Source organism: Limanda limanda, chromosome 8 (genome assembly GCF_963576545.1).
Source record: "Limanda limanda chromosome 8, fLimLim1.1, whole genome shotgun sequence".
Lineage (NCBI taxonomy): Eukaryota > Metazoa > Chordata > Actinopteri > Pleuronectiformes > Pleuronectidae > Limanda > Limanda limanda.
In genome coordinates this window covers 20,028,692-20,043,526 of record NC_083643.1, presented here as the reverse complement: position 1 = coordinate 20,043,526, position 14,835 = coordinate 20,028,692, and the positions used below count along the sequence as shown (strand labels likewise).

The 14,835-nt window shown below is 42.5% G+C and overlaps 1 protein-coding gene across 2 annotated transcripts in view; it reads left to right on the top strand.

Annotated features, from left to right (window-relative positions):
• Window positions 1-8,743: 8,743 nt before the first annotated feature.
• The window catches only part of LOC133009277 (A disintegrin and metalloproteinase with thrombospondin motifs 20-like), an 88,776-nt gene continuing 82,684 nt past the window's right edge, over window positions 8,744-14,835 (top strand). The window contains exons 1-3 of one of the 2 annotated variants that reach the window (XM_061076726.1): window positions 8,744-8,834; window positions 8,959-9,335; window positions 13,566-13,734. In XM_061076726.1, the coding sequence (XP_060932709.1) occupies window positions 8,744-8,834; window positions 8,959-9,335; window positions 13,566-13,734 (637 nt within the window). Of the gene's footprint in view, window positions 8,835-8,958; window positions 9,336-13,565; window positions 13,768-14,835 lie in introns of both variants that reach the window. The other variant, XM_061076724.1, reaches the window with a different exon arrangement.

The window sequence follows — 14,835 nt, the reverse complement described above, 5'->3', positions numbered from 1 at the left end:
GTCTGTTCTGATCGCCTGCCATCCAGATTGGCTGCCCCCACATGTCAACAGTCTGCATAAAGTTCTCATAAAACACTGCTGAATCTCTATTAAGCATGATAAGGTCCATGACGGATTGCGTCTCTCATCGTGTTGCCTCTGTGTTGCAGCTGTGATACCAGGTTATTACTGCAAAATTAGAATGAGGACGGCAAGCAAAGAATAAGTGGAAGCATTGATGGTGAAGTGACTTTGCTTGAAAACTGACAGGATTGTGTCTTTTGTTAGAGGTTAAAACAGTCGGTGTTCTGAGACAAACAAGAGTGAAAAAACTAAAGAATAACTCCAGGGGAATTCTGAAGCTGCTTTCAGAAATGAAGTCCGGACATTTCCTGAAATCTTCCAAAAGTGTCTGTGAGTGAGCCCATGCATAGCAGCAGGAAAATGTCCAGAAAGTTAATAACAAGTGAGTGGGCGTGTTATTGACGTTTCTAACTCGCGAAGGGCACAAAACTGGAACAATAGAAATATCTCAGGATGGAAAAGAAGTGTGAGGCAAAAAAAGAAAATGCATATGAAGATGTTAAGACAACAAGATTCAAGAGGTATTCTAGATGATGGCCTTTTGTTAATGTGTCTGACCCAGAATATCTCCTGCTGCATTCTTCATATGTGAAAGGCAAAATCTGGGGGAAAAAAAATCTATTTTCTAGTTATTTTCCGCAGTTTGTGTCTGCAAACAGCTTAAGAAAGTGTTAAGTGTGTAGATTAATAGATTTCTAGTATCTAACTACAACAATCTGATTCATGAACATACTGTTCCAACGGCTATGCTTTCAAACAACATTATCAGTTGTACAGTCCTGGAGCTAGTGTTGCTTGAATAATTTATCCCGTGTTCTGTATTGGAAAGAGTAACAGATAATTGACACGTACAAAGCTTCTTTGCTTTTTCCTGCAGTGGTATGAAAACAAGCACTGGCCTTTCCTTGAAAGAAGGTTGTCAAAATACAGGATCTGGATTTGTGAAAGCAGCAAGATCTCACCATTTATTTATACAACACTCTTCACAGTGTAAAAATTGAAAACCTCATTGTTTCATAGCAGCAAACAGGAATCTTTTTTGTTTCCAGTCCTACTCTCATGTTATTTTACCAGAATATGATGATTCGTCAATGAGACGGTACTCAGGAGAGTGGTGAGAGAGCGCCGCTTCCACATTGTTTTACTGCTGTCTGCAGCGCTAAGACAGACAATGCCTCACTCAATGGGAGCAGGAAAGAGGTTGACAGACCACTGTGTTTAAAGGGCACTTGGAATTCAGCGGCTTATGAAGCTCTGTTGGGGCAATGGGGGGGCGGAAGCCTCTCTTGAGGAAGGTGGGGGGACTTTAATCTGCAGTGCAAGCCAACACAAGTTTCAGGTGGCCGAGCTCCTTGATCACTGCACCTTGAGAACCACCTGAACGGTCAGAGAGGGGGGGAGGCTGGGAGCAGAGGTGGGAGGACAGGAGAGGGGAGGTGTGACCACTGTGTTATGGTAACTCATTCAGTGACACAGTAACCTGCTGTCTACACACCACTGACTTTCTCATTTATCCTCAGATGATTCAAAGCACCATGTAGATTGTAGTAGTTTACTGCTTTCAGACATGAACTAACATTTGGTAACATTTTCCAAAGTTTGCTTTCAAATAAGAAGAGATCAGGAACATTCACAACAATAGGAACATTTCCAGAACACGGACGCGAGATTAGGCGCCTGGTTAGAGCTCAGTGTTTTTGCTTACAACTCGACAAAGATGGTGGGAGGAGAAGCTGCTTACTTAGCCGTAATGTTTACTCTGTTCAAGTTGCCGCCATCGTCAGCATCTTCTATGTGATGGCACCTCTTTTTCATCCCAAGGTATTTATTCTTCCAGTTGCCATGTCCAATGCGTGTTATGCTGTGGTCAAACCAAATTGTGGGATAACATTGCACACAAAGTCAATGCAAATTCCACGTCACTCGCACTAGGCAACATGAATAATGCCAATGGGGTTAGCAGTTTATCAAACCAGCCACTGGTCTGACTCATGTTGTGCTAGAAGTGGCAGCGCTCCAGACCCAGCTGCTGGAGGTGACTATGGACTACCTAGAGCTGTCTTTGCCCCTGGATGATCTTGTGGACTCATACACAACAGTTCTGGTTTCTCCGACAATCATTTTCTTTGCATTTTTTCTGAACGCACTGTAAGAAATGTCATCAGAATCAGTATCAGAAGGTATTTATTGCCAAGTAGGTTAACACCTACCTGGAATTTGCTCTGGTTATTGGTGCATACAATGAACATAGAAACATAAAAACACAATAAATACACCACACATAAGAAAAACAATAATAATAATAAAAAAACAATATATATTAACTCACTATTTACTTCTTATTTAGTCACTTTTTCTAATATTTATACATGGTAGCATTTATTTAGACATAAACATATCTATATAAATATATATATATATATATATATAAAAGATAAAAGATATAAAAAGTGAAGTAAAAAGTGAAATTCAATTCTGGAAATCCTGCTGTTTTCTCACATGGGCTGAATCCAACATTTTATGGATATTTTCCCAGGTGGCTGGCAGGAAAGCTTCTGAAGCAACTGCCTCGAACACTTGAGAAAAATATTAGGAGAATTGGACAGACCAGAAGCAGCTATTCAGAGTCATGTACAAAGTATTTATCTTATTATAGTAGCAACACAATGCTTGCTTTGCAATGCTAAAAAAGTATTTGCCTCAGCTCTGTGGATTGTCAAGATGAACTTGTTGTCAAATACAACTAAAACAATATACGGTGATGTATTGCAGTTTTCGGGAAACCCTCCTGAGAGGAACCCCTCTCTTTGTGGTCATGTTACAATCTGTGCTCAGGAGACCCTCTTACACATGCAAAAGTACGTCAACAGAAATCCGAGGTTGCAACCCTGCAGGGAGTGTCTGGTAGACAAGGGCCTGATGTATATCAGGAGGTATAGATCACTGTTATGACTGGGGAGTTCAAACCCATTGAACCATGAAAGGAAGAGTGGCTCTGGAGCTGTTCGAGCTCTCAGGCCTGGGCTTTGCTCAAGTTTAGGGTAAAACAGAAAGAGGTCGGGGGGGTCATACCCTGGATGATAAATCACCTGACATGTCGGAGGAAGAGCTTCCACTGCTGCCTTTAGTTAGAGTGTACAGTAGAAATAACTGAGCTTTTTCACAACTAATCAGATTTTCCAAATGTTGTTAATACAGTGTAATATAATATGGACGTGTTATGACATCATATTTCAGTTTCAGTTGTATTCAATAAGTCAGCCATCTTTAATTCTTCAGCCAAGTCACATTGTGTTCTTCTTTTCCATTTATTTCCCTGAATTCATTAAAGTGGCAAAGATCATTTTAAGCTACATCTAGTGACAGCACCACATATGGAATAAACCAAGTAGGGCATCAGTGATTGACAGAGAACAGAAAGATCAAACAATTAAACCTTGAAGGGAGATAAAGAATAAAGCAGGTGTTTTATGGTATAGGGCTTGCACAGAAAGAATTGAGAAATATAAGACACATTGTGTATAGTAAAAAATATCAATACGGAGGATGATGATAGATATGTAATTATATATTTTATGGTGAGCACCGAGAACTATCAAAAACCATAAAATCAAATGCCCCATGCTCGATGCATGTTTTCCACTGATGTCTGCTTCAGCACAATTGATTGTTCCCATAAGGGGAGAAACACTCTGCCATATTTTCCACATGCACATACATTGTAGCTGGAGAGGTCTGTAAGCACGACTCTTTCCAAACTGGTTGTTAATCTAAAAACATATGTGAACAGGAAAATCCCACATGCATTAACACCTATACGTAGGTCATGCTATTAACAAGACTCTTGAGAGAAGAGCTTGTAAATGCATCTTAAAATATTATTATGATGTTAATTTGAATTTTATGATTTGCTGCCGACACTGGGAAAGAGCCCGGTTCTCAGTCATAAGTCGTCCTTTTGGTAAAAATCCTCAACCTCCCCTTTACACTGAACCTGCAGGGTCAACTGTGGGCAAAGGCCATGCAAGGAAGCGGGCCACGCCCAGTGTATATCATCGCTTGTTTAAGACAATGACACAGTTAACATGTGGAAACCAGAAAACACTGAAACACTGTCATTTGATCTGTGAAGCAATGACCTCAGAATGTGCCCAACCAGGGGCAGCAGAGGGCACATCTTTCTGCTGTATTTAGTTTGAGACCCATAAGAAATGAAAGCGTGACTGGCGTAATGGGGACTAATGAATAATAGCGCTCTTTGTAACTGTTGAACAGGACAGATAGGGACTTTTGCAGTGGGAGCACGCTGCGAGTTTGACGACTCCACGATGTATAGAGGCCCGAGGCAGACGCTGACTCATGTTTGGAGACCTCGCTCTGTACATCTGGCAGAAATTGAGGATGTTTCATCCATTAACTGTGGCATCTGCGGAGCATTAATGAGCATGTGGGTAGCGCCGCTCAGCCCTAAATGAGCTATCCAGTGCGATCATTTTGCTAACTCTGAAATGTGCTGTAGGTGATAAAAGCTGGTTAGTGGCTGAGTGGCTGAGGTGAGGTTACAGTGATAGCTAGAGGCCTGCATGGAATGGACCTGTGTGCCAAAGCAGCACGTGACCCGGAATTCTCCCTGCAGTGGTTGTTAGTCTGAGAGAGCTGCACATCTGGAGCCCATCGTTATTTTCACCCTAAATAGCATTAAGCTTCTCACAGTCCTTTTGCCATAACCCCGACTTTTATTCAAATAAAAAATGTTTCTTTACTTTCTATAATGGAGATTTTCATTGAGATTTATTGGTCAGATCAGATCATTGATCAAACATTAAACTCTTAATTTGTCTCTTATTCGCCAAACAATGTTAGAAAGGTGTTTGTTTCTTTATTTACATGCAGCTTTGCTGAAACTGCTTTCTGTAAGAAAATCTGTTAAAAAAAGACCATTTCATAACAGATTTTTTTGTATGTCAAATTCAGTTCTTTTTCAACATGCCCCCTTTCGGATCTTAATGATGAAAGGACAGCGACAGGGGTTTACTGGAATGAATAGCCTCACAGGAGGCTCGGAGACTGCATGAATAACACATCAGGGAGGCATAAGACAACTTACAGTGCAGAGACTTTTTCCTCAAAAATAACAATAACTTCATCACAGGAGCTATGAAATTCAGACGCAGCTCCGGCAGTTTGACTTGAGCGCTGAGCCCACAGGGCGTTTGGATTGGTTCTGTCCTTTCTTTTGTAGATGTTGTCAACTATAAGCAAATGGAATGTGTGAATCTTGTTGTTTTATTGTTTTTTAGTGTTTCCAGATGTGCTTTACATTTTTTCCTATTTCTTTGTTAACATCACAAGGGTTTGTCAGAGCAGATGTTCACATATTTACTGTAGATCAAGGAACCTATCTATCTATCTATCTATCATCTAGCCATCTATCCATCTATCCATCTATCCATCTTTCCATCTCTCCATCCATTCATCCATCTATCCATCTATCCATCTATCCATCTCTCCATCTCTCCATCCATCCATCCTGCCTTCCTTTCTTTAAGCTGAAACCACTATGTTCAGAAAGAAAACATCAAGAGGGAGGAGGAGAGAGAGGAAGAGAAAGGGAGCAAGGAGAGAGAGAGAGACTTTTAAAAAGTAAAATCCCAGACTTGGAGGCGAGATGCCCTCCGTCAAAGAAAGAGCTCACAGGATCCAAAAGTGTTTCCGGTGAGCCCACCGAGTCGAATTACTCACAATGCTGTGACATTAGTCTTCAAAGGACATGAAAAACCAGACTCCTTTCACACGTCCATCAACTTTGTGTAAGACCTAACGTGCCCGAATGATTAACGAGAAGCTGACCACATCATGGCCAAGGAAATCTACTTCCTCCACCAGATGACAGTGAGGGATGGCTCGTAATACCCTCACTGCTGATTATTTTGTGCTTTTGAGTGCCTATTACTTTCCCACGAGTTATAATCACGTACTACAGTGGATCCTTTTGTTCGAAATAATAGATGAAATGCGTATTACAGGCCTAAAGATAAAGATAAATGTGACACAATTAGTTTCCTGGATGTTAGTTAAATGTGTAATATAAAATTCAGACTGACAAGCATTGATGTCCTATCAAAGTCCTTAAGGTCACCAGCACTGAGATGCATCTACCAACTCATCACTGAGTTCCCTGTTTATTAGGTACACTTAACCTTTCCTTTATGAAACTCATCATTGTACCTGTCTTTATTTATTTGACTATATCTCAAGATTGACATATGACACATTGACCTGAAATAACACCTTGATATATTCAAGTGTTGATGTAAAAAGCAACTATTTACCACTAGTGATAATAGATTTATTCAGCTCAATACCGAGAGCTAAATAAATCTGATATCCCAGCTGACATTATTTTTATTACATAAACATATGTCATTTATTGCAGGAAAAACAAACCTGTTAGCAACAGTGTTGTGGAATTTACTAAAACATTTTAATAAATTCTCATTATTAAATGTAATTTCTATACAGTAGTTTGTTACATTAGTCTCTGCTGTGGTTACACAGAACAGTCAGGAATGCCTTAAACACAACTTCACATTCTCCACACCTACACACACATCACACATTCTGGAGATGTAGAAGCTGACAATGAAACATGAGTGAATTAACAGTCACAGGGTTCACACACTGTCATCACCTCTGAGCGAAACCATCTGATTTCTGATTATCCCAATAAACAAAAAGAAAAACAAACCTCCAAACAGAGTGTTGCTGGAAATGGCAAATGTGACGCAATGACTGAATCTGAAATTCAGATTCCTTCACAAACACTAATCACATGTGGAGTGCTGAAGTAGTGACACATCTGGATGAGCATGTGTTCCACAAGCTCTTGAGTTACATCATTTCTTTCTATGAACTAAATGAAGCGTGTGCGTACGGTTTATTTTCTATTGTCCAACACAAATCTGCTTCCACTAGACACGTCGCTATACATACGCATGTTGAGACCTCCCTGACTTTAGGGAAGGAAGTAAACAACACTTCCCTAATGTTGTACTCTGAAGTTTCTTACTGTAATCTCTGCTGTCTAAAAACGTCTACAGCATCCAATCCTCTCTGTCTTGCTGCTAATATCTGAGCTAATCGCCGACCCCATGACCTCTGTTTATTCTGTGAACATCTGGCCTATAAATGGTGTTCATTAAAGGCTGCTGAATAAGCAATATTAGACTGTTTTTAAAAAGAACTGCCACATATACTGTAAACATATGAATCAAGTCACATGGCCTGCTGTAGAGAAAGATAATAAGATTGGATTGTTAGTTATTAGCGTTGTTGCAAATGTCAGTAGGATTTTGAATACGATTTATTTATATAAATGGACGTATTAATGTGTCTTATACATGTAAATACTAAACAGATATTTAAATACAGCTGTCCTCGACTTATTAAGCATTCAAGTCTCTTTACTGTACGAGTCGCGCACCTCTCTCTCACCACGACGGCACGTGCAGCCATCAGGGGCGAGTTAGAGTCCACTGTCTTGCCCATGGACACTTCAGCATGTGGACTGGGAAATATGCTGGAGGACCGGGATCAAACCCCGACCTTCTCGTCAGCGGGTCATGTGCACGTTAATATCAGCTGACATATTGATCCATGCAGCTGATATAGTCCAATGTAGCCATAGTTCTACATTCTATAACCTTAACCAAATATAAACTCAGGGTTTGTCACTTTTTGCACCTTTATCACTTTGTCACTTTATTTCGTTTACACTTTACTTTACAGAAACTTATGCTGCTGTACGTGAATCTGTATGTTTATTTAGTATAAGAAAATGTCTTGTCTTATCCGTTGTGCCTGTTCACTTTATATGTTTCACCGTGGGAGAGTGGGAAACGTTCTATCGATTTCTTTGTATGTCTGAACATGTAAAGTAATTGACAATAAAGCTACTATTGAACTATTAAGTTGCATCACAAGTCCCAGGTCTAATATCATGTGAAGCACTTTTATTGTAATCATCATCACAGGAGAACTAACAACAGAACCCAGTCTGTGAGGTAGAGTAGTTTCCTCAGGTGTATCAGTCACATTTAACACTATAGCCTCATCACCACTGCAGAGGACAAACCTTAAACCCTGAGGTCCTGATGATCGTATTGCTTCTCCAGTGTATTCCCAGTCTTCCCAGCTCTGCAGCACTGGAGCCTGGCCCATGTGTGGTGGTGGAGGCGCACTCTCCATTGGCTCGGGCGCGCACACGGGGGCGTTGCTTCGGACTCGGTGAGTGCTCCGGGCGCACGGGGTGTTCCAGGGATGGCTGAGGGGAAAGCGTACTTGGCACAGATCCCTCCCTTCAGTATAGACTGCAGTTTACATTAGGCAGCAACTTTTTTTGGGGGGTTGTTGTGGTCAGGGGGGGATGAACGTGTCGTAAGGAACAGCCGTGGTTTAGAGAGAGAGAGAGGGGGGGTCGTGGATGCAGGTTTAGCAAGGCGATGAGGCCAGTGCACTTTGCGAGACTTGCGCTGCACAGAGCCTCCTCCTCCTCCGCGGGACCCGCGACCTGCTGCCGCTGACAAGCCGGGCGAAAGAGAGAGGGAGCCCGGGGAGCTCGCTCGCCAGACACGCAGGGTACTTGGCCTTGGGAGGGGGGGTTTCGTCGCGGAGGAAAATCATGCAGTTTGCAGTGTGGCTGCTCGGACTAACGTGTCATCTGTCAGCACTGGTCCGCGACACTTTGCAGTACCGACTGCACCCGAAACAAGGTAAGAGTTCTGCAGCCGGGCTGTCAGTCTGCAGCCGGCCGGTACATGAGTTCAGAAAAGTTGGCAAGCTATTCACAGACTCGGACTTCCTCGGTAAGTGACCCGTTCTTGTGTGTTCCTGCAGAAAGCTTCATCAAGCGGCTGTCATCGTACGAGATCATCACCCCGCTGCGGCTGAACGACTTCGGGGAGTCGTTCCCCCCCACGCTGCACTACCGCAGGAGGCGCAGGAGGAGCCTGGCTCCCGGGGACGAGCCGCCGGCCCCGAGGGTCCTCTACCGGGTGGACGCGTTCGGGGAGAGCTTCCATCTCAACCTGACCGAGGACTCCGGCTTCATCGCGCCCTCGTACGCGGTCACGCACCTGGGTCGAGACCCGGACTCCCACCTGGGTCAAGACCCGGACCCCCAGGACCCGGGGGACATGCGCCACTGCTTCTTCAGCGGACACGTCAACTCCAGGAGCGAGCACCCCGCGGTGTTCAGCCTGTGCACTGGCCTCGTGAGTATTTAACCTTGTCTCAAACTTGTGGTTCTACACTATGTGCATCCGTGCATGATACCCCCCCCTCCTCCACCTGGTGCTGGTGGACTCTGCCTCCTGCTACCTGTTGGGCAGATGCTGCTGTTGCTCGGTGTAGCCTGGGCATCAGGGTGCTGCACAGTGGGACATCCACTCTGCTCGAGTGCTCTTGAGCAAGGGACACTGATCAGCTGCCACCAGGGGTTGTGGTTCTGTGCTGGATCCCTGGGGAGATTTTTGATTTGATTTTTTGTTGGAGTAATCAGTTAATTAGGGATATGCAATTTGGCAAAAAATAATATGAAGACAAAATATTTTTACGTTAAATGTTACGTTATTAATCTTTGGACTTCAAAGACAGTTTTTTGCTTCGGATCGAAGGTTGTGATTTTATAAATAGCATCAAAAGGCTTTACAAATCTGAGGTAGATCAATTAGTGTGAATTAATTTACACTAATTGATCTACTTGCAGATCTACTTGCAATTGATCTGCAAGTATATCAATTAGTGTTAATTGATCTGCACAATGCTTGAGCATTATATCAATACATGTTGAACTGTTATTATATTGCTATTGATGACGATTATACTGGCATGTTTATTTACATTGTTTTATCGGAAAATTCACAAATTCCAAACATTTGCTCCTCCAATCAGACACCTTGCTGCTTTTTATGTATCATTGTACTTATCCTATTTTGGAGTTTGGGTTTCTGTGTGAAGATGTCACCTCTGTCAGGCCCTGAACACTTGTAATAGGAGTTGTTAGTTTTGGGCTTAAAATCAATACATCAGCTCAGCTGTCAACACAAGTAATCATCATTTGCAGCCTCTGGACCTGGTCATTCAGTCTAAAGCAGCTGTTTGCCTTTGGATTGCTCTTTAGCACATCTCTTAGATCTTATGGGGCTTTAATGGAGTTATTAGGTCATAATGAGTTTACAGTCCTGTTATACTACGAGGATTCTGATGTCCGTGTCATTTAATTGTCTGACTCCCGTGCGAGACAATCTAATAAGTGATGAAGGCAATGACTTCCTGGGTCACAGAAGGTTACTGGTCCGGGGGCAGGGGTTTGACCACAGCCGCGCCAGCTGGATTGTGGTGGAATCTGCGTGGTGTGGTGGTGGTGGTGGTGGTGGGGTCTTGCTGGCCACTGCAGCACAGACAGGAGAGCCTGGAGTCTCCCTCCCTGTCATAATTTCTATCAGTGACATAATCCTTATTTTAGATAGGTGCACTGCGTACAGTACCAGGATAGCATGTCACAGAATAGGCGTCAGCTGCACTCTGAAGCTTTTAGAACTAGAACATTCACACTGCATGTGGTGATTGCACTCCTTTTGAAACATGACGTAATGATTACAAATGATTGGGATTTATCTCTTAGTGGGGATAAACTTCTATTTAGCCTGACATTTGAGAAAAGATACCTCCACAAGTGTTTAGTCGCGTTAGTGTAGCAATCGGAGACAGGAGGAATGCTGGAATTATCAGGGTAAAAAGCTTTTAATTGTCACTCTGCTCATCTTTGATATATGACTCGCTTATCCAAACATGTTTGCATCCTTTTCCAAGCAATCTTTGCTCATCACTCATTGTGAATGACAGGACAAAAGAGACAGCCCAGAGGCTATTGGGTCATAAATGTGTCGGTATCTGATCATTGGGCCTTAATGGCCAGGCACATTTTGTTGGGATGAGGTCATTTAGGAATAATTAAGCCCTAAAACAAAGGGGTCATTCTGGAAAAAAGCAGGTTCCCCCTTCGTCAAGAGTCGCTCAAAGCCATCCCCGAGGGGGAATTGGATGGGGGTAGTGTTGAGGGGCTTTTGGCCTTTTCAAAGTGAGCTGTGATGGGCAGAAAAGGGGAGAAATGCCGTGTTAAGAGGAGACAGCTGCCAATGAAGCCACTGGGGGACTTAAGGATTGCTCACAGTGTGGGAAATGTTAGTTCCTGAACAAGCTCATTCTCTCAATCCACTCACATAATAGAGGATGTGTGTTGAGTCACTCTGTCTTGAGAAATGAGGCTGCCTTCGTTCCAGCACCAAGTGATGTACAGTACCTCTGTGCAAAGATCAGGCTCATGACGCCTTTATGTCCTATTTAACTTTAGAGATTGACTGCAGCTGCATGTTATACGTCCGCATGACTCAGCAGCAACTGCCGGATTTGAGTGTGTGGGATTTTATAAAACAGATGTGGGCCAGCGGTCACTTCATCCATATCATTAAGTGTGTCCTTGCCTCAAATAGAAGTTCCTCACTTGTAAAGTCCAGTTCAGAACCCACGACTGAACAGCAACAATTATGTCTGTTCAGATGTTTGCCAGATTTGCTGCTGAGCTAATGCTGGGAAACCCTGAAACTCTGCCCTCCTCCAAACAGAGCAGCTGTCTGTTCAGCCTTCAGTCAACACCACAGGAAAACCTCAGAAAGGCTCAGCCATAATTATCCAATTAAAGCTAACTGACCATAGATAGTGATTTACAAGATACAGATAAACATCTACCAGTTGTTAGTCTGTATAAATCATCCATCATGTTTAGGTTAGTTCAACAGCAAGGCTGCCACATTCTCATGTTGGGTGAAAAAATTATCTTTTTGCAGAAATTATTTGACAAATGTTTCAAATTACACAATTCATTAAAGCAAAACAGAATGTTTTCAGACCTAATATGGTTTAAAGTCCTTAAATGGCCCCAAAAAGGGAATTTGAACTTCTTAAATTCCATGACAGTTGGGCAATCCCATTCATCGACTGGTGTTTCTAAGATCAGTGATTAACTTTGAAGCTCAACACAGTCACTCAAAACAAGTTGGAAATATCTGTGAAATCTGACAAACAAAATTAATTCTTTTTTTTATACTAGTGTCCTTTTCGTGAACCATTTTCCTCACGCATTCCAAAGATATGAACCTGCTAATTCAAAGTTCAGTAAAGCTTGACTAAGTACGGAGAACCCTGGAGAACTGAGAATACATTATTGTTGCCGTTGTCGTGAACATGCTCGTTGTCCTGAACGGACTGTTGTTTTGATCACATTTACGAACTGTGAAGCTGATTAGATGAATTCTCGAGATATGTGCGGCACACACAGACGGACCTGTGGAATTTGCATGTTGCTAATAGTAATATATGGGAACTGTTTCCCTAAATTTACACATTATGTCCTCAGATAAGATTAGGAAAATAGATTTGTGTTCAAGGGGGAGACTGTAAAAGTATCTCTTTTATTTTTTCAGCAGTTTTAATTATTTGATTATTCTATTTTTTTATTCTATTTCTTTTCTTTTCACTTAATAGGATATCCAATACATTGGTACATCTTACTCTAAAATTAGCAGCAATGAACTCATGGAGCACTCAAGGCCTGTAGCACTTTCGAGGAAGTATGAGATATATGTGCAAGCCAACTAATCCTTCATTCTTTGAAAGGGGGGAAGACTAAAGGTGCAGTTTGTACATGTTTCCCTTATCCGATTTGTATGTTTTCCATTGGCAAATGTCCATCACTTGCGCAGAGGGTTATGGAATAATGCTGCCGTTAAGATAACATTCCAGCGTTCAATATCCTGTTTAAGTGTGCACATGAAATTACCATACAAACACCCTTGTTCCTCATGGCCAAGTGAGCTAAGTAGCTTTGTGAGGGACTGAGCTGCCAAATCAATATTAGCATTCCTCTGTCAGCAGCTCTGTCCATGTATGATGATGTCACTCCTCCCGGTGTCAGGCTGTAATGGGAAACGTGATTTTTCAGAGCTATAAAAAGCGCTCTGACATAACAACTACTGCATAAAAGTATGAAAAGGCTTACTACACATTTGATGGCTCACCTGTGTGTCAATAAAGGTTTAAACAGCCTTCAAATGTTCCACAATTGTCTTCTGGGGTTCAGTTTCAACAATGACTGACAGTGAACTGTTCCAGGTATTCTCTGACCTTTGTCTGAGTCAGCATGTTCTTTTCATGTGCAGACGTCAAAAGACAGAGCTCGTTCAAAGGCCTGGAAATAATGTGCTCAGTGGTGCTCAAGGGCAAAACAGAATGACTGCAATTACACCACAAGCTATTTAAATGAAACTATGCCCCCATCTGTAAACTAAACTTGCACATATACAGTTCAGTCTGCACACACACACACACACAAGTGCATGCTTTTCTCACGTATCTAATCAATGATGTCTCTGTTTTTGCTCTAGATTGGAACTTTTACAACACAACATGGTGAATATTTCTTGGAACCTCTTTTAAATGCTGACGGGGAGAAATATGTCGAGGAGGACAACAAACCTCATCTGGTCTATCGACATGAGAGGAAGAGGAACATCTCGAATACCGGCAACCACACAGAGCCCTGTGCTGCCTCAGGTAACAGACTACGACTGACTAACCATCCTGCCTGTAACCGCTGTCTGTCTGACTCTCACCCGCAAACACCTCACTCCTGATGACCTGTGTTCACTTTCTCAGCCAGAGCAATAAACACTGCATAAAATGTAAATTGCACTCAGTCACGATCTTTGGCTTGAAGGATTCCCAAAATAATTCAGCCTTGATAGAGGGGTGTTACTCAAAACTCCTCAGCTTAATTAAACTCCAGCACTGCCTGATGTTATTACTCCACTTATGCTTGAACCTTCAATCCTAAGGCTGAGAACTCTAAGAGAAGGAACATTCACCTCTTAGGTCGCGGTTGTGATGAAAAGAAGTGGAGAGGTTTTCTGCTTGGGAGGCTGCTTGAAAGTTCCCCCAATATCATTTGAATTTTTATGGTAGAGGCCCTTGGACGGTGGAGAGGCCCTCAAAAGAAAGCCGGGTGACCGAGTGGAGTTCACAGCAGCGGAGGGGCCTGAGAGTTGTCCTCGCAGGGAGCTCCGTGGGCGGCCTTTGTTGTTGGATGCAATAAATCTTTGATGTACAGGCCGCTTGATTTGCTTGTTGTCTGAACCCGGCCATTGTCGCCTGGTGGTAACCATTGTGTGCGGTGGCGGTTTAAAGGACTTGGACTGACCTGATGGGCCAGGCCAATACCCCCTTAATATGCTGTGTCCTTTCACTCACTCAGTCTGTGTGTGGCAGACAGAGGCTGAGAAATCTCTAGGGTCTCTCAGCCCCCCACTCGGAGGCACTTTTAAATATACTCTCCCCTAAGAAACGGATGAGTGTAGGCTTGCTGAATGACTCCTGACTTCTGAGGTGCTGGGGATATCCACTGCCAGTCAATTATCTATATGCTTTTGCCAGTTATTGTTGAATTTCTACTTATCAGTTCTTGAGATAGATCTAGACTTTTTGCCCTAAGCATGAACCAATAAACGATGCAGAACTTATTAATAGTCAGTGTACATCTACAAACAGTAGATTTCTATTCGATTCTGATTCAGAGGGCTGTTATTCGATTATAATTTTTTATTCTATGCATCAAAATTTTTTATTTCTGTACATGTGTGACTACTAGAGGTGTGCTTC